Genomic DNA, 24,732 nt, shown 5'->3' on the forward strand with positions numbered 1-24,732 from the left:
AGAGGAGAGGAGAGATTAGCTGGAGCTGTGAGGTTATGCTTCTCTGTGCTGATGACTCACCTCACGGCACATGGAGAGAAAGCACTGCGACAGCGCTGAGGTGTGACTGTGCGTGTGCGCCTTTCATTACTCTTGGTCTTCTTGGTGCAGTGCATTCATGTGAAGAGGACTTTCTCCGTGAACTCCTCTTTGTTTGGTGCAAAAGTAATAAATCACAGTGTTACAGCGGTAGTGGTTCTTGGGGCTCTCGTCCAGGTTTGCCTCCTCTGGGAACAGCCAGAGTCCTACAAACCAGCTTTGATTTTCAGCGTGCAGAATAAAGTGGACAAGCGAGTCTGAGGACACGAGGAAGACGGGCAGCCCCCTTTGCCCTATTTACTTGCAATAAAGAAGTACTCCAGTGGGTTATTAGCGTGTGCGCGTGTATATGTATGTGCATGTGTGTGTGTGTGTGTGTGCGCGGACGGAGTGCAATAAAAGATGTCAGCAGTGGGTTCTCATGTGAGAAGGGTAATGATGGGGCAGGCTGCTCTCAGCCATTACTGTGGAGATGCAGGAGGGGGATGCCAATGTGAAATCAAAGTGCTGCAGTGGTGTGTGTGTGTGTGTGTGTGTGTATGTGTGTGTGTGTGTGTGTGTGTGTGTGTGTGTGTGTGTGTGTGTGTGTGTGTGTGTGTGTGTGCATGGATATGCAGTGGGCTTCAGACTGCTGCAGCACAGCCACTGACCCAATGCTGTGTCAGTGCTTCCCCACTGACACACTACCACCGCTTCCCACAGGATCTCCGAGATCTAGCGTGTGTGCATCATGTACGAGAGCAGAAGAGGCAGATGCAAGTGTGTGTGTGCGTACGTCCATCTGCGCGCGCGTGTGTGTGTTTCCTCATCTACTAATGGCTGCTGTGTCTAACATGCCTGATAATGATGATGTGTAGTGTCTGATTAATCAGGAGCGCTATCTCCATGGCGTCCCAGTTAATGGGAGGTGACACACTGCTATGCTGGTCGGTTTGTAGGAGTACAACTCCGCTCTCCTGATTCCATCAGTGCGGTCTGAGTTGACTGTTGACAATATTCAAAATGCTACAAACAGGACATTCCTGTCAGGATTCAGAGGATCTTCATATGCCAAAAAAAATGTATATATATATATATATATATATATATATATATATATATATATATATATATATATATATATATATATATATACATATATGTATATATATATATTATATATATATATATAATCCTGCACACTTTACAAGCTGTATTACTTCAATGTCAACATTCAATCTCTATTCTATTTTGCTTTATCTGTCTGGCGCCTTGAGATGACTGTGTGATACAGATATATAAATAAAACTGAAACTGAATTGATTTTTAAGATCGCAGGGTATTGGAACTGATCCCAACTGAGTATTGGTGTATGCAGACACAGAGAGAGACACACCGATCCACGCACGTCTAGTCACTTGAACTGCAGGGGTAAACCTGTAGGCACACATCTCATGGGGGAACATGCAAATCTCATCCAGAAAGAGTCCCAAACCTGGACTTGAATCAGGGATATTAAGATATCTCTGGGATACTAACCACCCACTACAATTTTTTTTGCCCTATTTTAATCACTTTATTGCAGGTTTTGGGCTTGAATCCCAACAATAATGAAAACTAAATTAAAATGGTCCAGGTGCAGTCTCTCAACATTGAAATATTTTTTGTTTCTTTTCAGATAATAATTAGGAATTTGAGTTGATTGATCAACACTGACTTTATCTGACATGGTTAATGATGTACCAGAAGCAATCAGAGTCTAGATTTACCCAAAAAAAGGCAAATTTCTATTAAATATGAGTGAAGGATGTGAACTTAAATGCCCCTCACGATGCACTGGTTGCTGTTTGGATTGCACAACAGAAAACAGAAAACAGGCTTTTCAAGAGTATTACTTGTCCATATTTATATAATTTCTCTATTTTTTTCAGACTGTAACACATCATTCCATCACAGCAATAACTCTTTTTAGCAGCAGGTACTGGACGGATGAATTTTTGAGCGCTGATAAAAATTTAGGCTCTTTAATGCCCTGAAGGCTTTTTTATGCTCCCAGTCACCCAGAAGTAACTCGCTGGCAACCACAGAAAGGCCTGTTTTACATTTCAGAATAAGCCTGATGTTCATTTTCAGTCAGCTTTGAGCTAAACGACATGACTTCCCAAATGCCTCAGCCTAGAAAAACATAGATGTTTACTTCAGAAACAGGAGCATCTCACAATTTCAACTAGGCTATTTCTCATGAACACACATATCCTCACATTTTGCATTCATTCACACACGTCTATACTGGAGTTTCACACGTCCAGTTGTGCAGGTTAGGATACTTCCGTCCGCAGAGCGCTACAGTATCATGGGTGTGCGCATTTTTAGCAGCGTCAGCCACAGAGGGATTTGCTCCCCCGACACCGACAGTGCCAGTGTCATGCTCTATCTCTTTGGCTGTACGGTGGAAATATTTTGGAGGACACCATAGTTTTTCAGGTTGATTTTCAGTTTTTTTAGTGTCAATTATTTGTATAATGTCTCCATCATTTACCGCGTGTTTTCTATGGTTTGGGGTTGTCCTGCTTACCCCAGACAAACAAGCCCATGTTATTGTGTCTCCGTTCTCTGGCTGTGTGATATAACACCCCCGTTAAATCTGCCTCTGCAAGTGAGAGTGAGCGACACACATCTCGAACTCAGGTGGGAAAGTGTTGCTCCTCTTTAAGACTTCAAAGTCTAGACTAATCGACTTACTGCGAAGCTTAGCACGGCACCATCGTGTCAGTCTATTGACTGAAAAACAACCCACGCCAGCTTCTGTTTGCTGCTGACGACAGGTGTTGTGGGCACAGCGCGCTGAGGCAGAGCCGCCTGGCACCACACCTCCACCAGTTTAACAAACTCAGTGATCACCGGCGGAAGCGACGTCTCTGGTGTCAGCTGATAAAATTTGTCCATTTAAAAGGCAGATATGTAATGATCAAGTGTACTTCTGAATGGAGTCTCAAGAAGGAACCATTCTAAATTAAACAGTTAACTTGAACAAATCGGAAAACTAATGCCGGTTATAGACTTACAGTAATAGAAATCAATCTACTTCAATGGATAATAACATAGTTATTCAGGGTAAGATAATAATGTCTTCCATAAAAACGCAAGTCCAAATCTAATATTTATCTGGTGTTTCCCTTATAATAAAAAAAAAAGGCATGTCTATGATGAGAATCTCAAACAGAATTCATTCAGTTGTACAGATCTGTTACTGTGTTGAATGGCTGCTGGTCATTATGTCAAGAAGGGTTAAGATGAAGATTAATGAATGAGCACATCTGCCAATCCTGGCACTTAGTGTTAATTCCCTCACACTGGTCCAGAGTTGTGTGTGAACTCATGTCAATAAACACTTTGTGTGTTTTCACTCTTTAACTACAGTAAAACACTGATCGCAATCAAGAGTGCGGCAAATCCTGAATGTGGCAAATCTTTTTGGAATAAGGAGTCCTTTCTGAGTCTAAAAATGACTAGTTACTTGGAAAAAAAAACATTGCGTGTTACATTTAATCATCATTTTCGAAGTCTTAGCAGCGTGGCTGTATTTCTGTGTCACTTCAGCAGAGCTGTCAGCACTCTGAGGGTTTGAATGATGATTGATTCGCTCATTAAATTCATCTGGATCAGTTAGTTGGACGTGAAATGGTGTTGCTCATGTGACTTTGGTCTATTTGAGTGAATCATATCCATCAATATTATTCAACATTATTACACAATAACACAGTGTTACACAAAATGTTCATGATGCAAGAGGCTGCAACAAAATAAGTGAAATAAACTACAAACATGCAGATGGCCCATGTTAAAGGTAAAATGATCTTTACTTAGTTTGTGTAAGTACATGAAATGCATTTTACAGTACAATCCATTTCCCATTAAAAATGCCAGGCAAGTATTTTGAACTGGTTCATCGTTTAATGTTAGTTTTACAATAAATTGTAATTTGAAAGGATTGTCTCAAAAATGGATCAGACCTCAAACAGTCTGATATCTAATGATAAGATGTGTCTGAAACTCCACATTAGAAAGCCAGACCCTTGGCCAAAAAAAAGGCAATGATAATTCATTGAAATACATGTGATCAAAGTCAAAATCCTACCAACCTATACGGGTGGATGTGCCCCTGTCCCTTTTCTTTATAAGACACATGAGCATGATGCCTCAAGAGTTATTGTTAATGTTGTAAAAGCATTAAGAGTATTAATGAGATGATTCATATGTCTTGAGTACAGTAAAAGCTTGTTTGGATGTAGCATTTTTCATGTATGCCATAATTTATTCACTGGGCCTACTTCATTACATCTTGCTGCAGTCTGCTTTCACCGGCACATAAACTGACAGCCAATCAGAATAATGCATCAGACCGGCTCGGCGCTGGGTTCTCCGGTTAACGGTACTCGTATGACAATAATAATAATAATAATAATAATAATAATAATAATAATAATAATAATAATAATAATAAATTTTGTTGGATGTGGGATTGAATTTTTTTGAATGTGGAGGGTTGGGAGGGCACGGGGGAAGGGCACGGGGCTCCAGGGGCTGAGAATCGTCAGAGACGCCCCTGCGAGTCATCTCTGCCTTCCGGAAGTTATTGCATAACAGCAAGAGGCTCGGAAAAGAAACAAGCCCTGATAACTAATTAAACACCAACTTTCTACTTCCTAAACAGATGCTACATCCGAGCATCTCCATCCTAAAGGAGTCCCCCCCCCCCCCCCTCCTTCCTCCTCCTCCTCCTCCTCTCCCTCCTCTTCCTCCTCCTCTCCCTCCTCCCCTCTGACTACACTGTACACACACACTCACACACACTCTCTCCCCTACCTCACACACACGGACGCCTGGACGCTGCAGCGTTTTTAAGAGAGTGTTTCCAACCACCGGGATAGGAGGGAGGAGGCAGGAGGAAGGAGATCATGTCCAAATCCTGACCGTATTCATTTGAGAGAGAGAAAAAAAATTAAAGAAAAAAAAAAAAGGAGAAATTGTAAATCTACAAATCGGATGGATCGGCGATCAGTTCTCGAGCGCTAAACCCGGTCAGAGTGTCATTGCAGACATGGGTCGCAGCGGTACGGCACCTCTCGCTCAGCTCCTCGGGGAGTGTTTTCACTGTCAGTCCTTCAGCGCTGGAAATGGCGTTGTGATGCTGAGCATGGAAGACGCAGCGGAGGCGGATGCCAGGGAATAAAAGAAATATATGATCACCTGTGCTTTTCTTAGGGTTGGATTTTTAGTAGCGGTGGACAGTACCATGGTGAATTACCAGAAATACATTACTGTTATGCAGCTGGCTCTGGGGGTGACCGCCTCCAACAAAGAACATTGTCTTCCACCCAGGAAGCGAATGTGGTGAGTATCAATCTTGGTACAGATAATGGTGATGATGATGATGATGATGATGATGATGGTGGTGGTGATGATGATGATGTGATGCAGGTTGGGATGTAAAAAAAAAAAAAAAAAAAAAAAAAAAAGGGGGGGGAGGGAGGGGGGCACCGTCGTCTCCCACATACATCCTGTGAAACGATGGAGAGACAAGGGGGGAAAAAAAATGACATAATATTCCTGTCAGCCACTGCAGCCTGTCTGCACCATGTTGCAATCATTCTCTACCACACAGGAGCCAAAGCAACTACTCCGCATGCTGGGAGTTTGTGTGCGTGCGTGCGTGCGTGCGTGCGTGTGCGCGCGCGCATCCATGCGAAGACAAGTGTCTGTGTAGCTGCCGTGTCCTTCCTCTCCCATTAGTTTGTAAAGTTGAATGCGTAGGATGATGTCATAGCCTCGCCGCCGTCTCTTCGCCGCCAACTTCATGTTGCTTCGGTGTACTTTACGGGCTCCACCGCACTGCTGTTGTCACTGGAAATGTCACCATCAAGCTAACCATGTGGTAAACCATCATCCCCCCCCCCCCCCCCCCCCACCACTCTGATCCCTCTCCACTGCTGGGTTGTAACTAATAAAATATAAAGCATGAAACATAACAGCTCCTCTGGTGTTTTTATTTCCCGTGCTGCAGCCGGGCCTCTGTGCGCCTCTCATTGCCATGTCTATTAAACATTGATCTCCATACTCTGCTCTCAGCATGTGTTTGTGTCTTATCCATCCGCCTTCTCAGTGTCCTCATTACTCTGTGCGCCTCTATATGTGCGAGTGTATCGCAGTGACCACCTCTCGCTCCCTTCCTTTGTCCTGCTGCGGCCTTGTTCATTTGTTTACTTGGAGGCAGTCCTCCTTTCATTCCTCGCCCTCGCCGCGAGCAGATCGCCGCCCGGGCCGCGGCAACGCGTGTGACATGGTATCCCCAATTACAGCTGGATTACCATCTTGTGTGAAAGCGAAGATGGTTAATTAGGAGTCAATAGGCTCAATGGCTCTCCGATGACTTCTTACACAAATTCAAAATGTATCGCACAGTGCGGATCGCACGCCGGCGAGGCTCAAGTGTGCGAGAGGCTTAACTATTATCGCCGCCTCTTTATCGCCAAGTGAAATCATTTCTGTGACTAAAGCGCCCACAGAACGCCGAAAATCTTTGAGCATCTTGAAGTGGACATGGCTCAAATGAAAGATATTTACACATGCACCAGAAAAAAACCCTGAAACTAGGACCAGTCGATGTGCTGTTCTTGACTCTTGATGCTGTAAAGTCAGACTGGGAAGCAGCAGCCGCTGACAGAAGTGATGCTGCTGTAACCTCAGCACGGGTCAGAGGCTCATCACATACACAGCTTTTTATCTCTTAGTCTCTCTGGCTAATCATATTCCTTAGTCATCCTCTGATTAGCCTAATTGCCCCCCTAGGAAAAGATAAGGGATTTCAGTGAGACTAAAGACTCCTTTCATGCTCCTTTTCTTATAGTTGTTTTTTTGTACTCAGATCTCCGTTTTTTTAAGTAGATCTGGAAAGGAGCTTCTTGTCTCATCTACGGCAGTGCGGCGATACAAAAGGCTCCGGTCGTTATGTAAGTCTCGGAGCGAGCTCTGACCTTGTTAAACTGAATATTTTTTTTACAGATTGAGTGAAAAACTGTTACCTCAGCTAACATGAGATGAAGTTGCTGAACTCTCCTTGCCCTCCCGAACAGATTCACTGCTGCTTTCTTTCTTAAACTCAAACTTCTCAAACTATCTTGCAGTTTTCAGAGACTTTCTCTAGCAGCTGTGCACTCTGGGAACAGATCCTGGATGGGCTTTCTCGATTCTCGATTCTTAATTTTACAACCGCCCTTCAAGAACAAAGTGTCCTCGATTAGTTTCCTGGTGCTTGAAATTGCGTTAGCAACGTATTTCATTTAACATGAGACAATATTTGTCAGTCTTTATAAAAATACACATTTACAGAATGATTTTGAGTCCAAAACAATATAACTGGTAAATAAATTGATACCTATTACTGTGGTTAGATAGACATAAATGTACGGCTAGAAAAGCTGAGTTTCGCTTTAAACTGTTCAGAAATTGCAAAGCAGAAAAATCCTGCATTTATCTTATGAACAGTGAAAATCCCACCTAAATCCTCCCATCTTATCAGCTCTGTGATTTGTCACAACGCAACACACATCAGGATGTAAAACGTGCCTCTCTCTTTTTGTCTGACCGGCTCAAGGAGCAGCGGTCTGTTGGTTTGACCTCTTTCCACAAATGATACTGAGTTGATTAGAGTGACTTTTTGAATCAATACAGTTCTATACTAATTAACATGTGTGCATAATCAGAAATGCTATGCTCAACAATAGTTTGCTCATTCTGCTTTAATTATAGGTTAAATAAACCAACATGCATGTATTTGATGTTTTCCTGTTGAAATTTGATTTATTAATGCAGTAACTGCAATTAATATGTGGTTAAAACATCCTGATTGGTTATTGGAAATTCAATCATGTGGCACGGAGAATAGAAACAGGAGTTGCATGAGGCCCCACGGCCTCCAGCTCCCATGTCTGAAATATTTCCTTTTTCCATTCCACTCCGTCTGTCCATTTTGTGTGCGTGATCTTGTGTCGTCCTCTTTGTGAAAACCCCAAAACTAACACCGCGGTGCTCTAATGGTGTCCTCGTGTCGTTTCTCACAGTCGTTCTTAACGTGAGGTGAAGGTTACTGAGGGAGAAAAGAGATGGATCTGCTTCACATCCGTGAGAAAGAAGCAGAAGGACGGCGTCACCAGTGTGTGTGTGTGTGTGTGTGTGTGTGTGTGTGTGTGTGTGTGTGTGTGTGTGTGTGCACAGGAAGTGACACCAGCTTGAACAGAAAAGGGCCTGCATTTGCATTTGTATGATGAAATAGCTCGCCGCATCCTTCTGAGGTCCCGTTTTGGACGTCCTGAGAGGCTTTTCTTGTAATTGCGGCGTTAATTCTATCTCATTTCTGGTCAAACGGTCAGAGCGTCGCTTCCTGTTCTGCTGATCTCACAGCGTGTGGTGGCGAGATTACCCTCGCCGCTCCGCCTGAACCTTTTACACCATCCACACACGCTGGAACTGTGTGTGTGTGTGTGTGTGTGTGTGTGTGTGTTGCCATGCGAGCGCTGGGTGCTCAGCTACAGGAGGCACAGCTCCACTTGCCTTTGATAAAGACTGAATAGCAGCAGCTTTCTAAATTAGGATTAGTCTTTGCAAACAGATGTTCCTCTTGCCTGCAGTCTTAAAAAACCATTCCCTTCTTGCACACAGCCGAAGATTAGCATTAACCTGACTTAATGAACTTTACACTCTGTTGCAAGCCCGTAGGGATAATACAACAAGTCTATTATGTTTATGTAATCGCCGTGTTTGTTTTTTACCCACACATTTTCTGAAAGAACTGAAACTTACAAGCAGTGCAGTCGCAGAGGAAAGAAAGCTCCTATAGCGAGTCTTGAAGGCTCTCTAACACGGTATTTTTTATTTAGTGTGTCTATATGTGCGAGGAGCAGACAATGGCCAGGATTGCTCTCCTTGTTAAGTGTTATATCGGTGCGGGCCAGGATGAGAGGAATCCAGCGTAACATTGCCTATTGACCTGCTGATTAAGCAGTAGCCGTTATTGCTGGAACTAATCGTACCTGATGGCTCCTCCAGGCAGACTTAGAGAGAGGGAACAGAGGGACGGCCTAAAGTCCTCCATCTGATTTATGTGTGTGTGTGTGTGTGTGCGCGTGTGTGTGTTGCCCACTGCTTTCTTTGTGAAAGAAAAGCATCAAGCCTGTGCTTGACCTTATCTGTGAGCTACATCATTAATACTCTATTATGGTCAAGAGGCCACAAGAGGTCCCGGCATTTATCTCATTTCATTACCTTTCGGAGAAGAGCTTCTTCGTTTACGGAACCTGCAAATTATCCAAAACTCAAAAACACTCATATCAGGGCCAAGTTAGGTCAAGTTCATGGTGTATAGCAACTGAACCAAACGTTTCCAACAGAACAAACAGCAACTTCAGGATCGAGAGTGATAACAAACAGCGACGTTCTCTTGTTGTTTTAAGGTCTTCATGAGTTGCCACAACAGTGACAACTATTCTTCTTGGTACATGGATTGTCACAGGAAGTGCGTGCCCCGTAGACTTGGTTAGTTCTTAAATTTCTGCCACGATTGAGAGTCAAACCGGATCCCCAAAAACTCGACGTAGAGACTTAACCCAAAGCTCTGCAGTCATTAAACCCATTCATTTCTTGTTTCGGGAAACAAACTCAGCTGATTTGTCGCTGACTACCCAATGAATGAAACATGTCGTCGAAGACAGGAAATAGAAAAACCACCGCAAGCACCTTGAAAGCACCTTCAAACTCATTTAATCGATGTAAGAATGAGAGGCTCAAATTATAAAGTTGTGATTCTGAAGGCAGCTGGAAGCGATTTCCTCGCTGACGGCAGATGTTCGGGAAAGTTACTGCAAGACATAACAGTTGCGGATGCAGCTTGCCGTTTTTACACTTTGGTGCAAATCAAAGACCCAACATGTTAATTAGCAATAGTGGAGGGCTTTTTCTCAGCAGATCCACATAATTGATACTTTCTCTCCTTTAAGTATTTATGCAGGGCTAATCTCCTCTCTGCTGTTTCACAATGAATAAACAATGCTGTAATGCTGCAGACAATTAAATGTTTGCAAGTAAGCTAATAAGTACGGCAGAAAGGCGAATCCATCCAACTTCTATACGTCTTTTAAGGTCGGTGGCGGCCGAGATCACAGGTCACGATGCCAGTCCATCAGGTGCAAATTGAGAAACACACATGCACCGGAGCATGGCATCATACATCGGGTCCTTTGGCTGTCTCCAACCGGCCTGCAAGAGATTAATATGAGGTTTTTTTAGGGGTTTATTTTTGTCACAGCGACAGATTTATTTTTTCTCCCCAGTGTGCGTAGTTCAAAATTGCGAGCTTATCTTACACTGTGCATCATTATGAGTCAAAACATGCACAGAAATACACTAATTTGACAGGGGCGGAGGAGTAGCAAGTGTTTCAAAACCAGGTGTTATGTTGCTTTTAAATGAGAGATATATTTAGATATCTACCCATTTTCCATAGCGCTTCGCATAGTTGGGGTTGGAGTGCGTGGAGTCAATCCCACTGACTGTGCAGCAGTCCACTAGTTTATTACCAGGAAGAGAGGCGCCTACTTTCAATTTAAAGTCAAAAATCAATCTTAATAGTGTTTTTGGACTGGAGGAAACCAGACTACCTGGAGAAAAAACACACGCATAGGAAGAACATGCAAACGGTGAGGTTATGCCACCACACGGTCCGTCACATCGAGCCACTGAGCTCTTCCCACTGTTAAACTGACCAGCCGTCAGACTGGATGCATATTGAATCCCTTCAGTCAACTCTCAGTTGATCCCGGGTCGGAGTTCACCTGGCCAGCAGCTGTGGCCTTCTGCACACTTGGCTTTGCCTTCCAGCGGGCCCCTGCTGTGTGAGTCTGGCTCTGAAATGACAAACCAATGTAAAAAAAATTAAAAAAAAATAAACAAAATCAACTGTGATTAAAAATATCAAACCGTTCCTTTAAAACTGTGATTTCACTACCGTGTGTTTTAAAATCACGAAATGTTCTCTGGCAGGTATTTGTAGGTGCCACATGCCAAACGCCATCCATCCGTGTAGAGTTTAAACCGCTCCCATAAACATGATAAATTAAAGGGAGACGAGAACACTAAATCTGACTGTTTTGCATATCGTCTCACATCTCAAGTGGAACACATTATACCTGCATATTTGTCGGAGGGGAGGAAATAACTCACCGTGCATTACGTCTGACTCTGCACAGTCGCTGGCACTGTGTTACACTGGGCCTTTGTGGCTCCAAGCGTTTTTGGCCGAAATCCATTTCAGAGTCAACATCCAAGAAATGAGGCTGCGAATGCGCAGGACTGCACCATGCCTGCGATTCAGCCCAGGCAGCTTTTCTCATTAGTCATGTTTGCTGTGTTGTTTATGGGAACGGTCCGAGGCCGACTGTAATCGACTGCACACACTGTTGAATGCTTTTACCTCACATTTCCAGCCAGTAAGCCCCTTGCACCGCCACGGGCAACTGTTGAATTAATGCAGAGAGAGAGTGGAAGGTGATGTTCTATTTCCTCCCATCTCTGCTCATTTTTTTTTTTTTCCCTCCCGCCGAGCCTCCAAACCTCGGGAGCTTTATCGGGCCTGCTAGTGAGCAAACTAATGGATATCTACTGCCTGTGAGCCACACTGTGCATACAGGATTCTCCCTCATTGAATATTGTTTCAGCTAAATCCTTATTAAGGGAACAGACGCAGCACCAGCAGTCTGCTGTGTGAGCTCTCTGTATTCATGAGAAACACTTGTTTTAATCTCAAGCAGTGCATTGTTTTTGAAATATGTTTTTTTTTTTTTGTTCTAAGCTATACTAGTGCTTTTGCTTCATAAAATAAAAAAAAATCTGTTATTGATTACTGTACACTGTATGACTGTATGAAATGATTATTGACTGATGTTTCTTGGAGTTTTGTTGTCACTGAAGACTGTTGTAGAGCTGCCGTCTTTCTTTGTGCAAGGCAGCATGAGCTTTGGTCTTGGACTTGTCTCCACGCTGTGGGAGACGCTGCACATCGCCAGCTCTTAAATACCCATCTTTTAAGAGCTGTTCATTGCTATCTGCATGTAGCCAATTTATCTCAAGCTTTCTGCTGCTGCTGCTGCTCGTCATCAATTCTTCAATACTCCCGTTTCTTCCAAGAGCAGGTGCTGCACTGAAAATTGTGTCCCTATTGCAGTTGAACACACACACACACACACACACACACTGATGCTCACGCTCACGCACACACACACACACACACACACACACATACATACTCACACACTCACACACACTTCAGTGTCACCAAATAACCTGTTTTCTCTGTGTACCCAGGGAAAATCCAAGTGAGCACACGCGGGGTCCACACAGAAAGGGCCATCGATCCCATGACCTTCAGGCGATGAGGCAAGAGTGCCAACCACTACACCACTGTGAAGCCCACTGATAATGATTAAACTGAAGTAACATGTGTGCACCATAATTTAACTTCCAACTAACGGTAGGGCCCTTGTTGCACACTGGTTATTTTCCCAATTTCCTTGAAGTAAAACAGGTAGATAGTTAGGTTAAAGTATGCGAAGCAAGGGAAAAAACAAAAAAAGTTCTTTTTGGGGTTGGCATTGATAAAAGCCTGAAGGATTTCTAATATATACATTACTTACATTTCAGACCTAGAAGTTGGTCTTATGAATACCTTATAAAAGATCTAGATGTCAGCAGTTGTAAGTGATTTCTAGCTTGATAAAGGCATTTCATGATAACTTTGAAAACTCGCTATTCGAGTGTGTAAGCGGGTGAGTTTCCCTGATAAAAGACTCTCAGATCAGCCTGCGCCCCTGAGATTGACTATTGTTGTGGCACAGCTCATTACACAGGAATTAATAATCAAGCGTGGAAAACACAAAGGGAGTGAGAGGCAGGGGGCTTTTAGGCTTTTAGTGTGGTCAGCGGGGGTCCAACGGGGCTATTTAAGTGTGTCACTTGTTCAGGTAGATTTCCTGAGAGCATTGGCGATAGGTCAGCCAAGTGGACTCCCCCTCTGTGTTTCATCCTGACCCAGCTAGAGTTTGGCCGCTGAGGCCTTCAGATCCACACAGGCCTTCTCGCCTTTGAAGCTGCAGTGCTGATTTGGCTCCCCTACAGGGCACGATTGAAATAATATCCAATTATAGATTTCTTTAAATGCCATTTTATCCAGCAGGGGACCGTGGCCTTTATAGAAGCAGAAACGTGACCACAGTGTTCCTCGTCATCGCCCTCAGTTCTGCCCGTGGCACTTTGCCCTGAAGTCTGCCGACTTGCTCTGATGTTGTACTGTTCTTGCTTTGTCCTCCTTCTCCTCCCGCTGCTTTCTCCACGCCGACCTCAGGATACACCCCAGCCCGACTGCCGGCTCGATCACAGCAGCCTCCTCAGCAAGCACCAATCAGGGCAAGCCATCACTCCGCCGCATCAAGGGCCGCATTCACAGGAGCAAGAGCCTGGACAGCATTGATCTTTTGGACTCCAATGTAAGTAAACTGACCGAGATGAAAACACGGCGAATTACTGACGGGCGTCAAGTGACTACAGATACTCCAAAGTCAAACGTAATTTATAAAACACTCAACAAGCCAGTCCTGATATCAGAGATACAGTGAGTTGATTAGAGTGACAGTGAATGCAAATTATAGAAATGCTCATTACACCGAACAAAACCACAAAGCTACTTGATAATTTAATGCACCAATACCGGTAACAGGTATCTTACACTGTGTGTGTGTGTGTATACAGCAATTTCAGGGACGCCACCAGAGGTTAGGCCACATGCACAAATAAACCCCAGTTTAAGCATATTCACACACTTGCAGCGCTCGATGTGATTGAAGACTAGAAAAGTCTCATGTTTTCACTGGAAGCATGTTGGTGTGTTTCAAACATGTCCCAGAAGCAGTCTGGATCTCTTCCATGTAGAATTTCCTATTATTTGTGATATTTCAATTCATCACTCCATGAAATGCTGCAAAATCATTTGCTGCAAGATTTAGAAGTACAAAAAAAAAAAAAACATGAAGGAAAACCCCCCAAAGAATTACTAATTTAAAAGGTCAATACTTATCAGGTGTCGCTGGTGGTAACAGAGCATGAGAGAAATAAACCATGCGTGCACACTGTGCATGATGTATTCAACAATGCTGTGTGTTGAGGGGTAAATGCATATTGGGAAGGTAAACCTTTCTATTGTGGTCACATTTGACTGGAGTGTATGTTTGACAAAGACAATGTTTAAAATGTGAGTCAAATTTCTTGTCATGATTGTCTGTGTGTTTATGTCAGTGAAATATTTGACAATTAGTCCAGTCAGTCTAACTCAAAAAGGGCCCAACCCATGAGAAATTGCAATAGTAATGTGTCATAGTGTTTATACCCTCCTGCCTCATATATTGAAAAGACACTTTCTCGGATTTAGTGGGATACGGTCTTTTTGAAGGTCAAAAAGCAACGTTGCAACATTTTAAAGTAAAATGGTGGTAATATAGGACGCCTATCCAACATGTTAAGAGTATTTTCTTAAATTTTTTCGGTCAGTCATTCCAATAAAACTCTTTTTTAGAGACTATTCTAATGTTTATACTACTCGCCCAACAAAATTTCCAATCAAAGTTGGTGCTCCACTGCTCCTCTGGGTGTACCTGCATCTGTAAAATGGGTCCAAATTGTTCCTGACAAATATGTGTAGTATCTATGATGACATGAACCCTGATGTGCAGGTACAGCGCATGTTGGAAACACGTTTGGTCTGGGTTCTGAAGACCTTCGACACGCAGTCACCGGTATGACAGCTCAGACTGCAGTGCATGTGGCCCTGGGTCTTGAAGGACTTGGGAGGGGAAAAGGTGGCCGAATATACGTTCAAGAGGAAAGCACAAGCAGCCACCATGGACTCCAAATCAATAGTCAAACTGAGCAATGAAGTTGTCCCTATTGATCCGTAGCTTTTGTTTCAGAGACCAGGGATTGCTGGGACACAGGCAGACAGATTAGCCGAAGCCTTCAAGAATGAGCTCTGCTGGTATCCGTCTGCCCGCTTCGAAACAAAACCGGTGCTTCTCCCAGCGAACAAACCCCAAATGGCAAAAGCAGCATGATGATGTGCCAGAAAGAGACATCCCGGTTTCCAAAGCTCACGAATTCGGTGCAGATGTGCTTATAGTTCAACCAGCGGTGACAGCAGCTCTGAAACAAAGAACTGTCCTTGTGGGAGACGAGACCGACCGCCTCATTCTTCTGTTGCACCTCTGTCCGCCAGGAGAGCTCGACTTCAAGTCTGAGCACAGGAAGCTGTTTTCGTCAAGACGCAGGTTTTTGAAGATTGTGCGTGGAGGAGATGTGTTGGGTGAGGATGTGAGCAACAACATTATACAGGCCAGCATTTTTCAACTCTGCGATCAAGGATGAAATTGCTGAAGCAGGGGAAAGGTCAATGATGCTGATCTACAAAGGCAGAGAAACAGATTCTCCCAATGAACTCATGCTGAAACCTTTCAATGCTGAGGTGACTGAACGCATAACAGCTGTTCACCCTCGCAACGTGCCACCAACATCTTCGTGTGCCTTGATTGCTCCCTAGCCTGTTCAGAGTGCAGAGGTGTGTGAGCAAATATTTCAGCACAATATCTGGACGAGGACATGGAGTGCTCCGTGGTATACTTTGAATAGGATATTTGAATTTCCTTGAGGATCACATGACACCTTGAATGATTGCTCTTGCAGTTGTCCCTGGGTCAAACCACAGACTGACTGGACTAAATGCCATGTTTGAGAAAGACACAGTGAATCTTCAAATGCCCGGATTGTTATGGTCATGAAATGAAGAATTAATCTGATGAAAAGAATTCACTTCAAAAGTCATTTTAAGAATTGTAATTGCATTAATAAGTACGTACATCTTTATTCATACACACTTTGGTTCTTGTGTTCTGTCTGTATGGGAATCTTATTGATGCATCTCAGATCCCCAGGTCAAAGCTGAAACCACTTGAGAAAACACGCTTAAATATGTTAAATACAACTGTCCAGATCATGATACAAGAATTTTTTCCCCCATAAGTTTAAGTTGTTCTTTACAGGAAACTTTGGGATCTCTGTGGTGATATGATAAAATCCCGCTGTCTGTCAACCTGATGGCATGGAATGCAAACAAAAGCATTTACAGAATGAGACCTGCAGACTCAGGAGCTTGACTGTTGCTCTTTTGTCAACACAGGCCCTCCATTGAACAAACATTTTGACATTTCCGTCGTCAAATTCAGTGGGAAAAAAAGTCCTCAAGCTAATTAACCTCGCAAACACACAGGTAAACCCTTTGGCAATAGATTACATAAACTGATGCTCAAAAATGATATGCAGTGGTTTTATGATGGGATTTTATCCTTTATGAGTGTTAAACAAAGAATATAAAACGAGGTAATATTGACTTTTATGACTGCTTGAAGGTGAGTCTGATACTTATCTCTACGCTAAAGCAGCCAGCAGAGTGACACTTTTCTTTGCTTGTTAACATATTATGATAAAGGAACAAGAGTCAGATTTGAAGCTAATGTTGTGCCGATTGACTGTAATTATTCGGGAAAGCAGCTTTGTTCATCCACAGTTCACAAACCCTCGTCTCATGTTCACAGTCGCTTTTCAGAAAGCTGCTGTCTTCCTCTCCAAACAGCTCGAAGCGCTCCTAAATGCTGAAGGTGACACTTTTTTAATCTTTAAATCTTTGAAGTGACATTAAATTATCATGAAAAATGCTCCAGTAAGCTTTTTTTTTTTTTTTTTTTTTTAATATGAAAGGCTTACTAATTTTCAGAAAGCAGAGGTTGACATCTCTGATGTTGACAGCTCTAAATCAAAGCACACACACACACACACACACACACACACACACACACACACACACAGACACACACGTACTGTACCTTGTTGTTTCCAGACATAACAGTAGGCTGCCGGAGGGCCCCGGCCTCGGGGGAATCACCTCGTGTGTGTTGTCAGCTCAGCTTTGACCCGACTATAATTTCAACTCAAATGCTCCAGCTCATTAAGCGATATCAAGAACACACAACCTGGCTGAACTATTGATACAACACTTCAGCTTGAAGTAGTCACATGTGCTTTTAATAGCGAGGTTTTCATTGGGTAAAAGTTTGAAATACTAAGAGTTCAACGGCAGGTCTCAGTCAAACGAAACAGAGTTACCTGCAATTTAGAAAGTAAATTAGAAATTCACCGTTCAGTTTCCATCCCGTAAACCTGGCGGTGGTAAGTCGGCGGCTTTTGGGCTGTGACTGACAGATTAGTGGTGGCCTTGATTTGGAGCCACACAGAAGCAACCTAAGCCTTCGTCTGAATGGAAAAGTCCGAGTGGCGTCACCGTGTTCTCACATCCTGTTCCGCTCCGTGCGGTCGCAGCGAGCGCCTTACCACCGAGCGGTCATTTGTCTTTATGGCCTGCCACTCCGAGGGTGCTTCAAACAGCCCGAGAGGCCACTATCTCACCAGAGAATGGATGCTCGGCTCGGGGCTCCCGGCCTCTCCACAGTATATTTCTTTTGTACAGGCTGTGTGTGCACTAGAGGAAAACTTGCTGACTTGCCCAAACTCAAATGCAGCTGATGGAAGTAACGGTCCGCCTTACAGTGAGTGATGAGACTGCAGGATGCGGGGCTGAGGAGCAGCTTCCATCGCATCCCACTGAACACGACAGACACAACACACACTGCCACCGACCCGCCACGCCACCGGACTGTCTACAATCACTCCTACCAGTGGAAAAAAATTATGATAATCTGGTCTGATTGGCTGTTCCGATAGACAGGTAAAGATATTAATCAGCTGAGTGTATGAATTTAGGTCCATAACTATCATTGCCCATCAGTGCAGAGCTAAATAATCAATAGTAGTTAAGACTTTGTTTATATCGATTGCTTTTTTTGATTGCTTTTCTCTCTTGATAGTCAGGGGAGGACTCTGGCGGCCGGCCCACTCCCGCTGTCATTTGTGTTGGCAAGCGGCACACTTGTTCACAGAAAGCTTGAATCAGATTTTAGTGCTAAGGCTGCAGAAAGCACAACAGAGATAAAGAGGGGGGGTTAACTACAGTCTTTTATGCACCCCGATGCCTTTGTATTTTTTTTTTTTTCTCTGTTCATCAACAACACTTCGCCCCGTTTCAAAGCAGCAGCGTTTACATTTTTCACTGCTTTAGGGAGATGCACGCGTCCATCTGTTCCTTTATCACGCAAATTGTTCCTCTGTTTGGAATTCTCCCGCAACAAATCTCTCACATCGCAACGTCTTTTCGACGTTTCCTCCGTTTTCTAAACTGTTCAGCCTCCAGGGCAGATGGTGTGAACCCAGTTTGCTTTGTATCAATCTTGAGGTGTTTCTCAGCGGCTCATATTCGTGAGGGGAAATACTTTTTTTTCCACACAGAAAGAACCACTCTGGCGCAGTGTTGGTACTTAACTACAGTTGCTGTTTCATGTATTCTGATTTTTTTCCGAAAGATGTGTTTTTAATGCAGCGTTTTTTCCTGCACTCTCAGCTCTTTCAGAAAATGTTAAAGGAATGCTTGCTGCAGAGGCTATAACCAGGTGAGCTGTGGAGAAGCTAAAACTGTATCAGCAGGAGGAAGCAAGCAACTAAGCCAAGATGAAAAGCACAATTAAATTAATTACTCCTCAGCAGAGTGGGATCGGTCACCAGCTGGGTCTCAGGTTTGCCTCGGTCTAAGGCTTAATCTCTTATTTGTTCTGCTTGTCCCGACAACTCTCAAAATCCCATCCTTGGCTGCAATCTGCTATGGACAGAGGCACTCCCCCTTAACACCATCAAAAAAAAAAAAAAGAAAAAGAAAAAAGAAAAACCCAGCGTAAGCATTTATTCGCTGCACAGTCTTAGGAAAGTGCTGCAGATGCATTTACACAGAGAGCAACTGCAGCTGAATTAACCAATCTGCATATTCATGGCCTGTTAGAGCAGGATTGTTCCCATGTGACGAAGGCGTGGAGGAAGACGAGGGTTTCACCTGAGTGGCACATACTGAGGACTGTAGAGAGACACAGAGGCACAGGGAACGGCGCTCACGGGGTGGGACTATAGGAGATTTATCACAACTCGCTCCGTAGGTGGTTTTATTGGAAGAACGAGGGAAGGATGGGGGGAGGAGCTGTGATGGTGACAGCTGATTTCCTCCAAGTGAGACACGTCTGTTACGTAAGCCCGAATTGGAATGGATGATTTTACATTTTTTTATTTTTTATTTTTTTATTTCCCCTCCCCTTGTCCTTTAGGCAGTAACCACTGGGGGTGGAGGGTGGTTGTAGGTGATTGAGGGGGTTTTATATGTGAGACTGAGGTGGCCATGCGTGATGCATGTAAAGGTTGCATGTGTGATCCCACAGGCTGCGTGGAGGGGATGGCAGATGTTGAGAGCATTTCTCCAGGCTCTGACTCCGGAGCGGCTCCTCCCCATGTGTCCTCCGATGAGACAGATGGCGGGTCATTGTGGGAACCTTTGCACTTTGTGCATTTAGTGGCATCATGTCAGACATCTTGTAGCAATATGTTGACTCTGCAGCCGAACATTGAGACATTCGCTCACTTTTTTCTTTTTTTTTTTTTCAACAATTCTGAAAGAGTTTTCAACACATTTCTGATCTTCCTCTAATCTATTTTTTCCTCTATTATCATATAATTTTCTGCCAGTTTTAGACTCTGTGTTTTGGTATCAGACACTGAATCAAATATCCTCTTCTTCTGTTCTAAAGGATGAAGGGTGAAACAGCGGAGTCCTTGGTTGTCAGCAGGTGATTTGAAGAAAATGACTTGCGCCTCTAAATTGTCTTTTATGGTTCAGCTTGTGTTGCTCATCTACAACAAATCACTTCAAGAAAGAATACTCAAACCTACATAAATCCCAACAACTCTATTGACTTTCCCGCATGATTTATGACAGGGGCCGAGACCTGGATGGTAAGCACCATCCTGCAGCTGGGGATAAGTGAAAATGTGGTACCCAACAACATTTCACGCAATATTTTCCATTCTAAAAATACAGCCTCGGGTACATCAACACGACAACGAGAGCCGCTTACCGTAATTCTGGCTTATTTTTTTTCGCGAAGGGTTTGAACTGTTAAAGGTACTCTCCTTGATTTTAGCACTTGGCTGTGGGGTCGAGTGAAGGACAGCCAGCCGGGTGATGTAATGTTTGTAGGAATCAAGATGGAGGCCATGATGGGGAAGTCAAGCATGAAGAATGAAACACTGGGATGGGTGTCCTAACACAACTTAATCAATCACACTTGTGGACTCTGTGGATTACATAGTCTGTTGATTGATTATCACCAGATGAACTCATGCCATTTTTCAAGAGGCATTTTTTTTACCCTCTCAAGTAACTTAAATGACAATTTATAGACTGAACATATGACTTGATTTGATGATTTTATATCTAATTTCTGTCCAGTTATGGACATATTTTAGATGATTCTCTAAAGACTGAATGTAAAATAGCTAATCGTCAGCACCCTTTATCTGTTTAACTACTGATATTGTTTTGAACAGACTAATGATTTGTTTGATAAAATGTTCTCAACGCTCAAATAAGATATTCCTTATTAGCTTAGCTCATGACCAACAACCACACATATTCATTATCTAAACACATACAAGTGACAAAAACATAGAATTCTCACATTACTGGAAAAATGAAAGATGTTCCAGAAGAAACTCATCAGTAAGCGTGACTGGAATAATTCATGTTTATTGTGCTGCTGAGAGAATGAGAAGAATCTTCTGCTTGTGTCAAAATGTGCAGCACAAATCTAGGATTGTGATGTTTTAAAATGTCAGAATATCAAAAACATATTTTCCTTTTCCGGCCAAAATGCCTGTGTTGGTGAATGAACTGGATTCTGTTTCAGCTATGTGTGTTTTGTGTCTTCAGAAGTGTGTGTGTGTGTGTGTGTGTGTGTGTGTGTGTGTGTGTGTGCATAAGAGAGGCACAGCCATGTTGCCGGACATGTAGGATGTGTGCTGATGCCCAGGGAGGCACCATATGTTGTTTAGACTCAGGAGCATCCCATCACGGCAGACCCATGGGTGAATAACCCCCAGCTCCGTCTTGTGTCTCCCGCCGTCAGCTCGTGCGAGCGTCGTCAGTCAGCGAGCGCTGAAATCATGCAGATCCGCTCTCCTCACGCTCACATTCACGCCACCGTAAATAATTCTCCATGCAGGCTTCCTCTTGTCGAGGCTTGACAGGACAGCCGCAGATAGACAGTGTTCAGCTGAAATCCTGCAGAGGGCAGAGTTTTACTACTTAAATGTACAGGAACACAGAAACGGGCCTTCTTGCATGACTGACACAATGAAGAGCCTGGATGTGATGTTGATTTCAGGTGTATGTTGATCTTTCAGATGTGGAAGCAGAGATCTAAAGACACAGATCAATAGTACAAACACAGAGCAGTGCAGCCTCGGGAAATGGAAGAGTGGTTAGTTTACTGCCTGCTGATGCTCAAGAGGTTGGAAAAGCCAAAAAGGAAACGCATACTGTTATCATTTGATGTCCTACACAAGAGTCAACCTTGTGCTTTCTAGCCTGTAAATATCATTTGGTGTTTTGTTTTTTGTTTTTTTCTCCTGGTAGTATTTATCAAGGAGCCAACCTGTGGTTGTGATAAACATTAATTTCCAGTTGAATTGAAAAGGAGGGAAGATTTATTGTATTGTCTGGCTTCTTTCCGCAGTGCGGTAAATTACCCCGGGGTGATTTTTCACCCTTTTTCTCCCCGTCTGTTTTGCCCCTGTATTAGCTGCCCTCCACAATACCACCTCGGCCTGATCCAAAGGGAAAACACCATCCCAGACCACCAAAGCCTCTAATTGCTTTACTATCTTCCTGTGTTAGGTTTCCCTCTCTGGACCTAGCTATGAATAGACTACCTTTAATGAATTCACAATAATGATGGAAAATAACAAACCTTACCTCTTCCATTCAAATGTATTCAAAGTATTTTTTGGTGATTAACAGAATATCGTGTGTAAACTCACAGATGATCGAATATCATCTGCTTTGTAAACCTTCTTGATTTCCTTATCCGGGCATGTGTTCACTGACAAAATATTTTAACTCATAATTTCACAGGAGCACAGAGACGATTCTGGAAACCTCTCCATCATAAGGCACGTCCACATTAACTGATTGGAATGGTTCATCTTTTATTAGCATTTGCACTCTCCTCCAGGGATAAACATACTTAGGTGATTGCTTCTTTGCTCCTGGACATGATGCTGTAGTTTGATCCAGAGGGGATTTGGATGTGGGGATCCTGTCGTCACATGATCCGCGGGCCTCATCGAGTCATCTGATATGTCTGAGCTCTCAGCTGCTGGTGGGAAAATGAGACGGAGATTATAGGTTCATTCGAGGGAAATCTTGGAAATTATGTTTCTTCCCTCGACATGGGTTACGAATTTAGATGTGAAATTCATGAATCAGTACATCCAGATTTGAGCATTTTTCAATCATGTCCTGTGTGTTCACATTGTCAGATGACGTGTCTCATTTTTTTACCGCTCAGTACTGTTAAGTCACTTGCGTCACTATGCCGAGAAATACTCACATTTAAGGTGAGACTTAAAAGATTAACAGTTGTAATGCACTGACACTTTTTCAAATATTATGCAGTGTGAATCAAATGAGTATGGATATCTCTGTGTTAAGTTTTTTTTTTCTTTTTATTGTTTTTATTTGCTTTAGAGCATTATTTGGCCCAGGCATTAAAAAACTAATTCCTAAAAGGTGGCTGTAACTATAGTTATTATGTCTAAACAAAGGTTGTCGAACTAATTTCAGTTCAGGGGCAAACAGTGCAATTTGATTCTAAAATGATACAACTCCAAATGTTTCTCTTTGTTTGGGTGCAAAGATGTATGGGTATATTATTAAAAAAAGGTGTCAATCGAAACAAAAAACTTTGTAGTCCATGTGCAATTTCAGGGGGCTTTCTGGTATAAAATACTGTGAAATGTCCCAAAATCATGCTATTTTTTTTTTTTTTTGTAAAATCAACTGAAATATCTTAAAGTGTTGTAACTTCAGACTTATATGTCAACAAAAGCCTTCCTTTGCCCACTATGCATGCTGGATACTGCTCATTTGGTAGTTTGCTTTCATGCTGCATCGCTGGTTTCTCTGCTCTGGGCTCATAATTGTGTTATGTCCACTACTTTTGCTTAAACCGTGCAATCCACAACAAATACTGGGGAATTTGCAGCCCTGTGGGTCAGAGTAGACCCTCTGGTGAGATGAATTTGACACTTCTGGTGTCAACCGTCGATTACACTTCATCTACATTGACGGAAACTACACATAACAAAACAAATTATCTGCAAATCATCATTTTGTTTGATTTCTTTAGATGCTGTTTGCGCAAAAGCTGAGTACACAAAAAGCCCAGACAGCAAACAGTCTGCACCATCGCCATCAAAACTCATATCTGTGCTTGGATGCAGGATCTAAATGAGATATTCTGATGAAAAATAGAACGTGTCTTGTTATGTTGGACTGTGAGAAATAATCTAAAACCCTGCTGCTAATATAGGCTGAATATAGAGCAAGAGGCTGCAGTCTTCTCTGTGTCCCAGCTTGATCCTCAGCTCTCCTTCATTGAGGTCACACTCCATTCTTCAGTAAAGCACTCTTTAAAAGGTATTTATTTAACTGCTGACTTTACAAGAACTCTCGTACTTGCTGGATGATGAATCCATGTCTCTCTCTCTTCAACGCTGATTGTGTAGCCCTACATAATCGTACGGCATTATGAAACCTGAATTAATAGGCTGGCTGTCAAGCCGGTATGCTGCCTTCTCATGCTAGAGGTCAGTGATACTGACAGAGGACAGCGCAGAAATCACCAAAATACAAGCCTCTGTACAGTAGCCAGCTCACTCTATTATGGGATTACACTGATGTACTCCAATTTGTAAAACCAACAACTGGATAACAAGATAAGAAGCACAAAGTTTTGCGCATCATCTTGCAGCCTTGGCAGACCGGAGTCACAAAATATCATATTTTGCCTCTCGGATGCATTTGTTTTCCCCTGCTGCAGTGCTATGTTTAACGTCTGTCATGTCACTCGATCGCTGCAGTCATTAAAGCTCATAGATAGCCACGCCATCCTTTGCTTACGAGGCTGTTTTCTTGACCTGGACAGCCGAGAGGTGACTCATTCGCCGTCAGGGGCAGCGCTCTCTAAAAGCCGACCTGCTGTGAATTTCTAATTTGCTTTTCCACTCGTGTGATTCGTTCCTGCAGTCATAGTCTGCTTTGGACCCCGTCGTTTGCGAACGTGCTGATGGGGAAAAAAAAGAAGCTGCATTATTCCGTTGCACGCCATGTGAATCTCCCTCGGTGCCGTTGGAGCGAGCGATGCAAACGCCGTCGTGGAGCAGAGGGTATTTCAAGGTTCTTCAACAGAAGTATATTGAGTGACACAGGCTCACATCAAGCCACGCTGGTCACAGATGCAGATGGCAAAACCAAAGTTT

The 24,732-nt window shown here is 43.2% G+C and overlaps 1 protein-coding gene across 7 annotated transcripts in view; it reads left to right on the forward strand.

Annotated features, from left to right (window-relative positions):
- The first annotated feature begins 4,890 nt into the window (after positions 1-4,890).
- The window catches only part of tjp1b (tight junction protein 1b), a 54,815-nt gene continuing 34,973 nt past the window's right edge, over positions 4,891-24,732 (forward strand). For 5 of the 7 annotated variants that reach the window (XM_030097221.1, XM_030097223.1, XM_030097225.1 and 2 more), the window contains exons 1-3: positions 4,891-5,451; positions 12,472-12,543; positions 13,508-13,649. In XM_030097221.1, the coding sequence (XP_029953081.1) occupies positions 5,300-5,451; positions 12,472-12,543; positions 13,508-13,649 (366 nt within the window). In that variant the 5' untranslated portion in view covers positions 4,891-5,299. The remainder of the gene's footprint in view (positions 5,452-12,471; positions 12,544-13,507; positions 13,650-24,732) is intronic. The other 2 variants (XM_030097227.1, XM_030097226.1) reach the window with 2 other exon arrangements.

This window comes from Salarias fasciatus, chromosome 7 (assembly GCF_902148845.1).
Source record: "Salarias fasciatus chromosome 7, fSalaFa1.1, whole genome shotgun sequence".
Lineage (NCBI taxonomy): Eukaryota > Metazoa > Chordata > Actinopteri > Blenniiformes > Blenniidae > Salarias > Salarias fasciatus.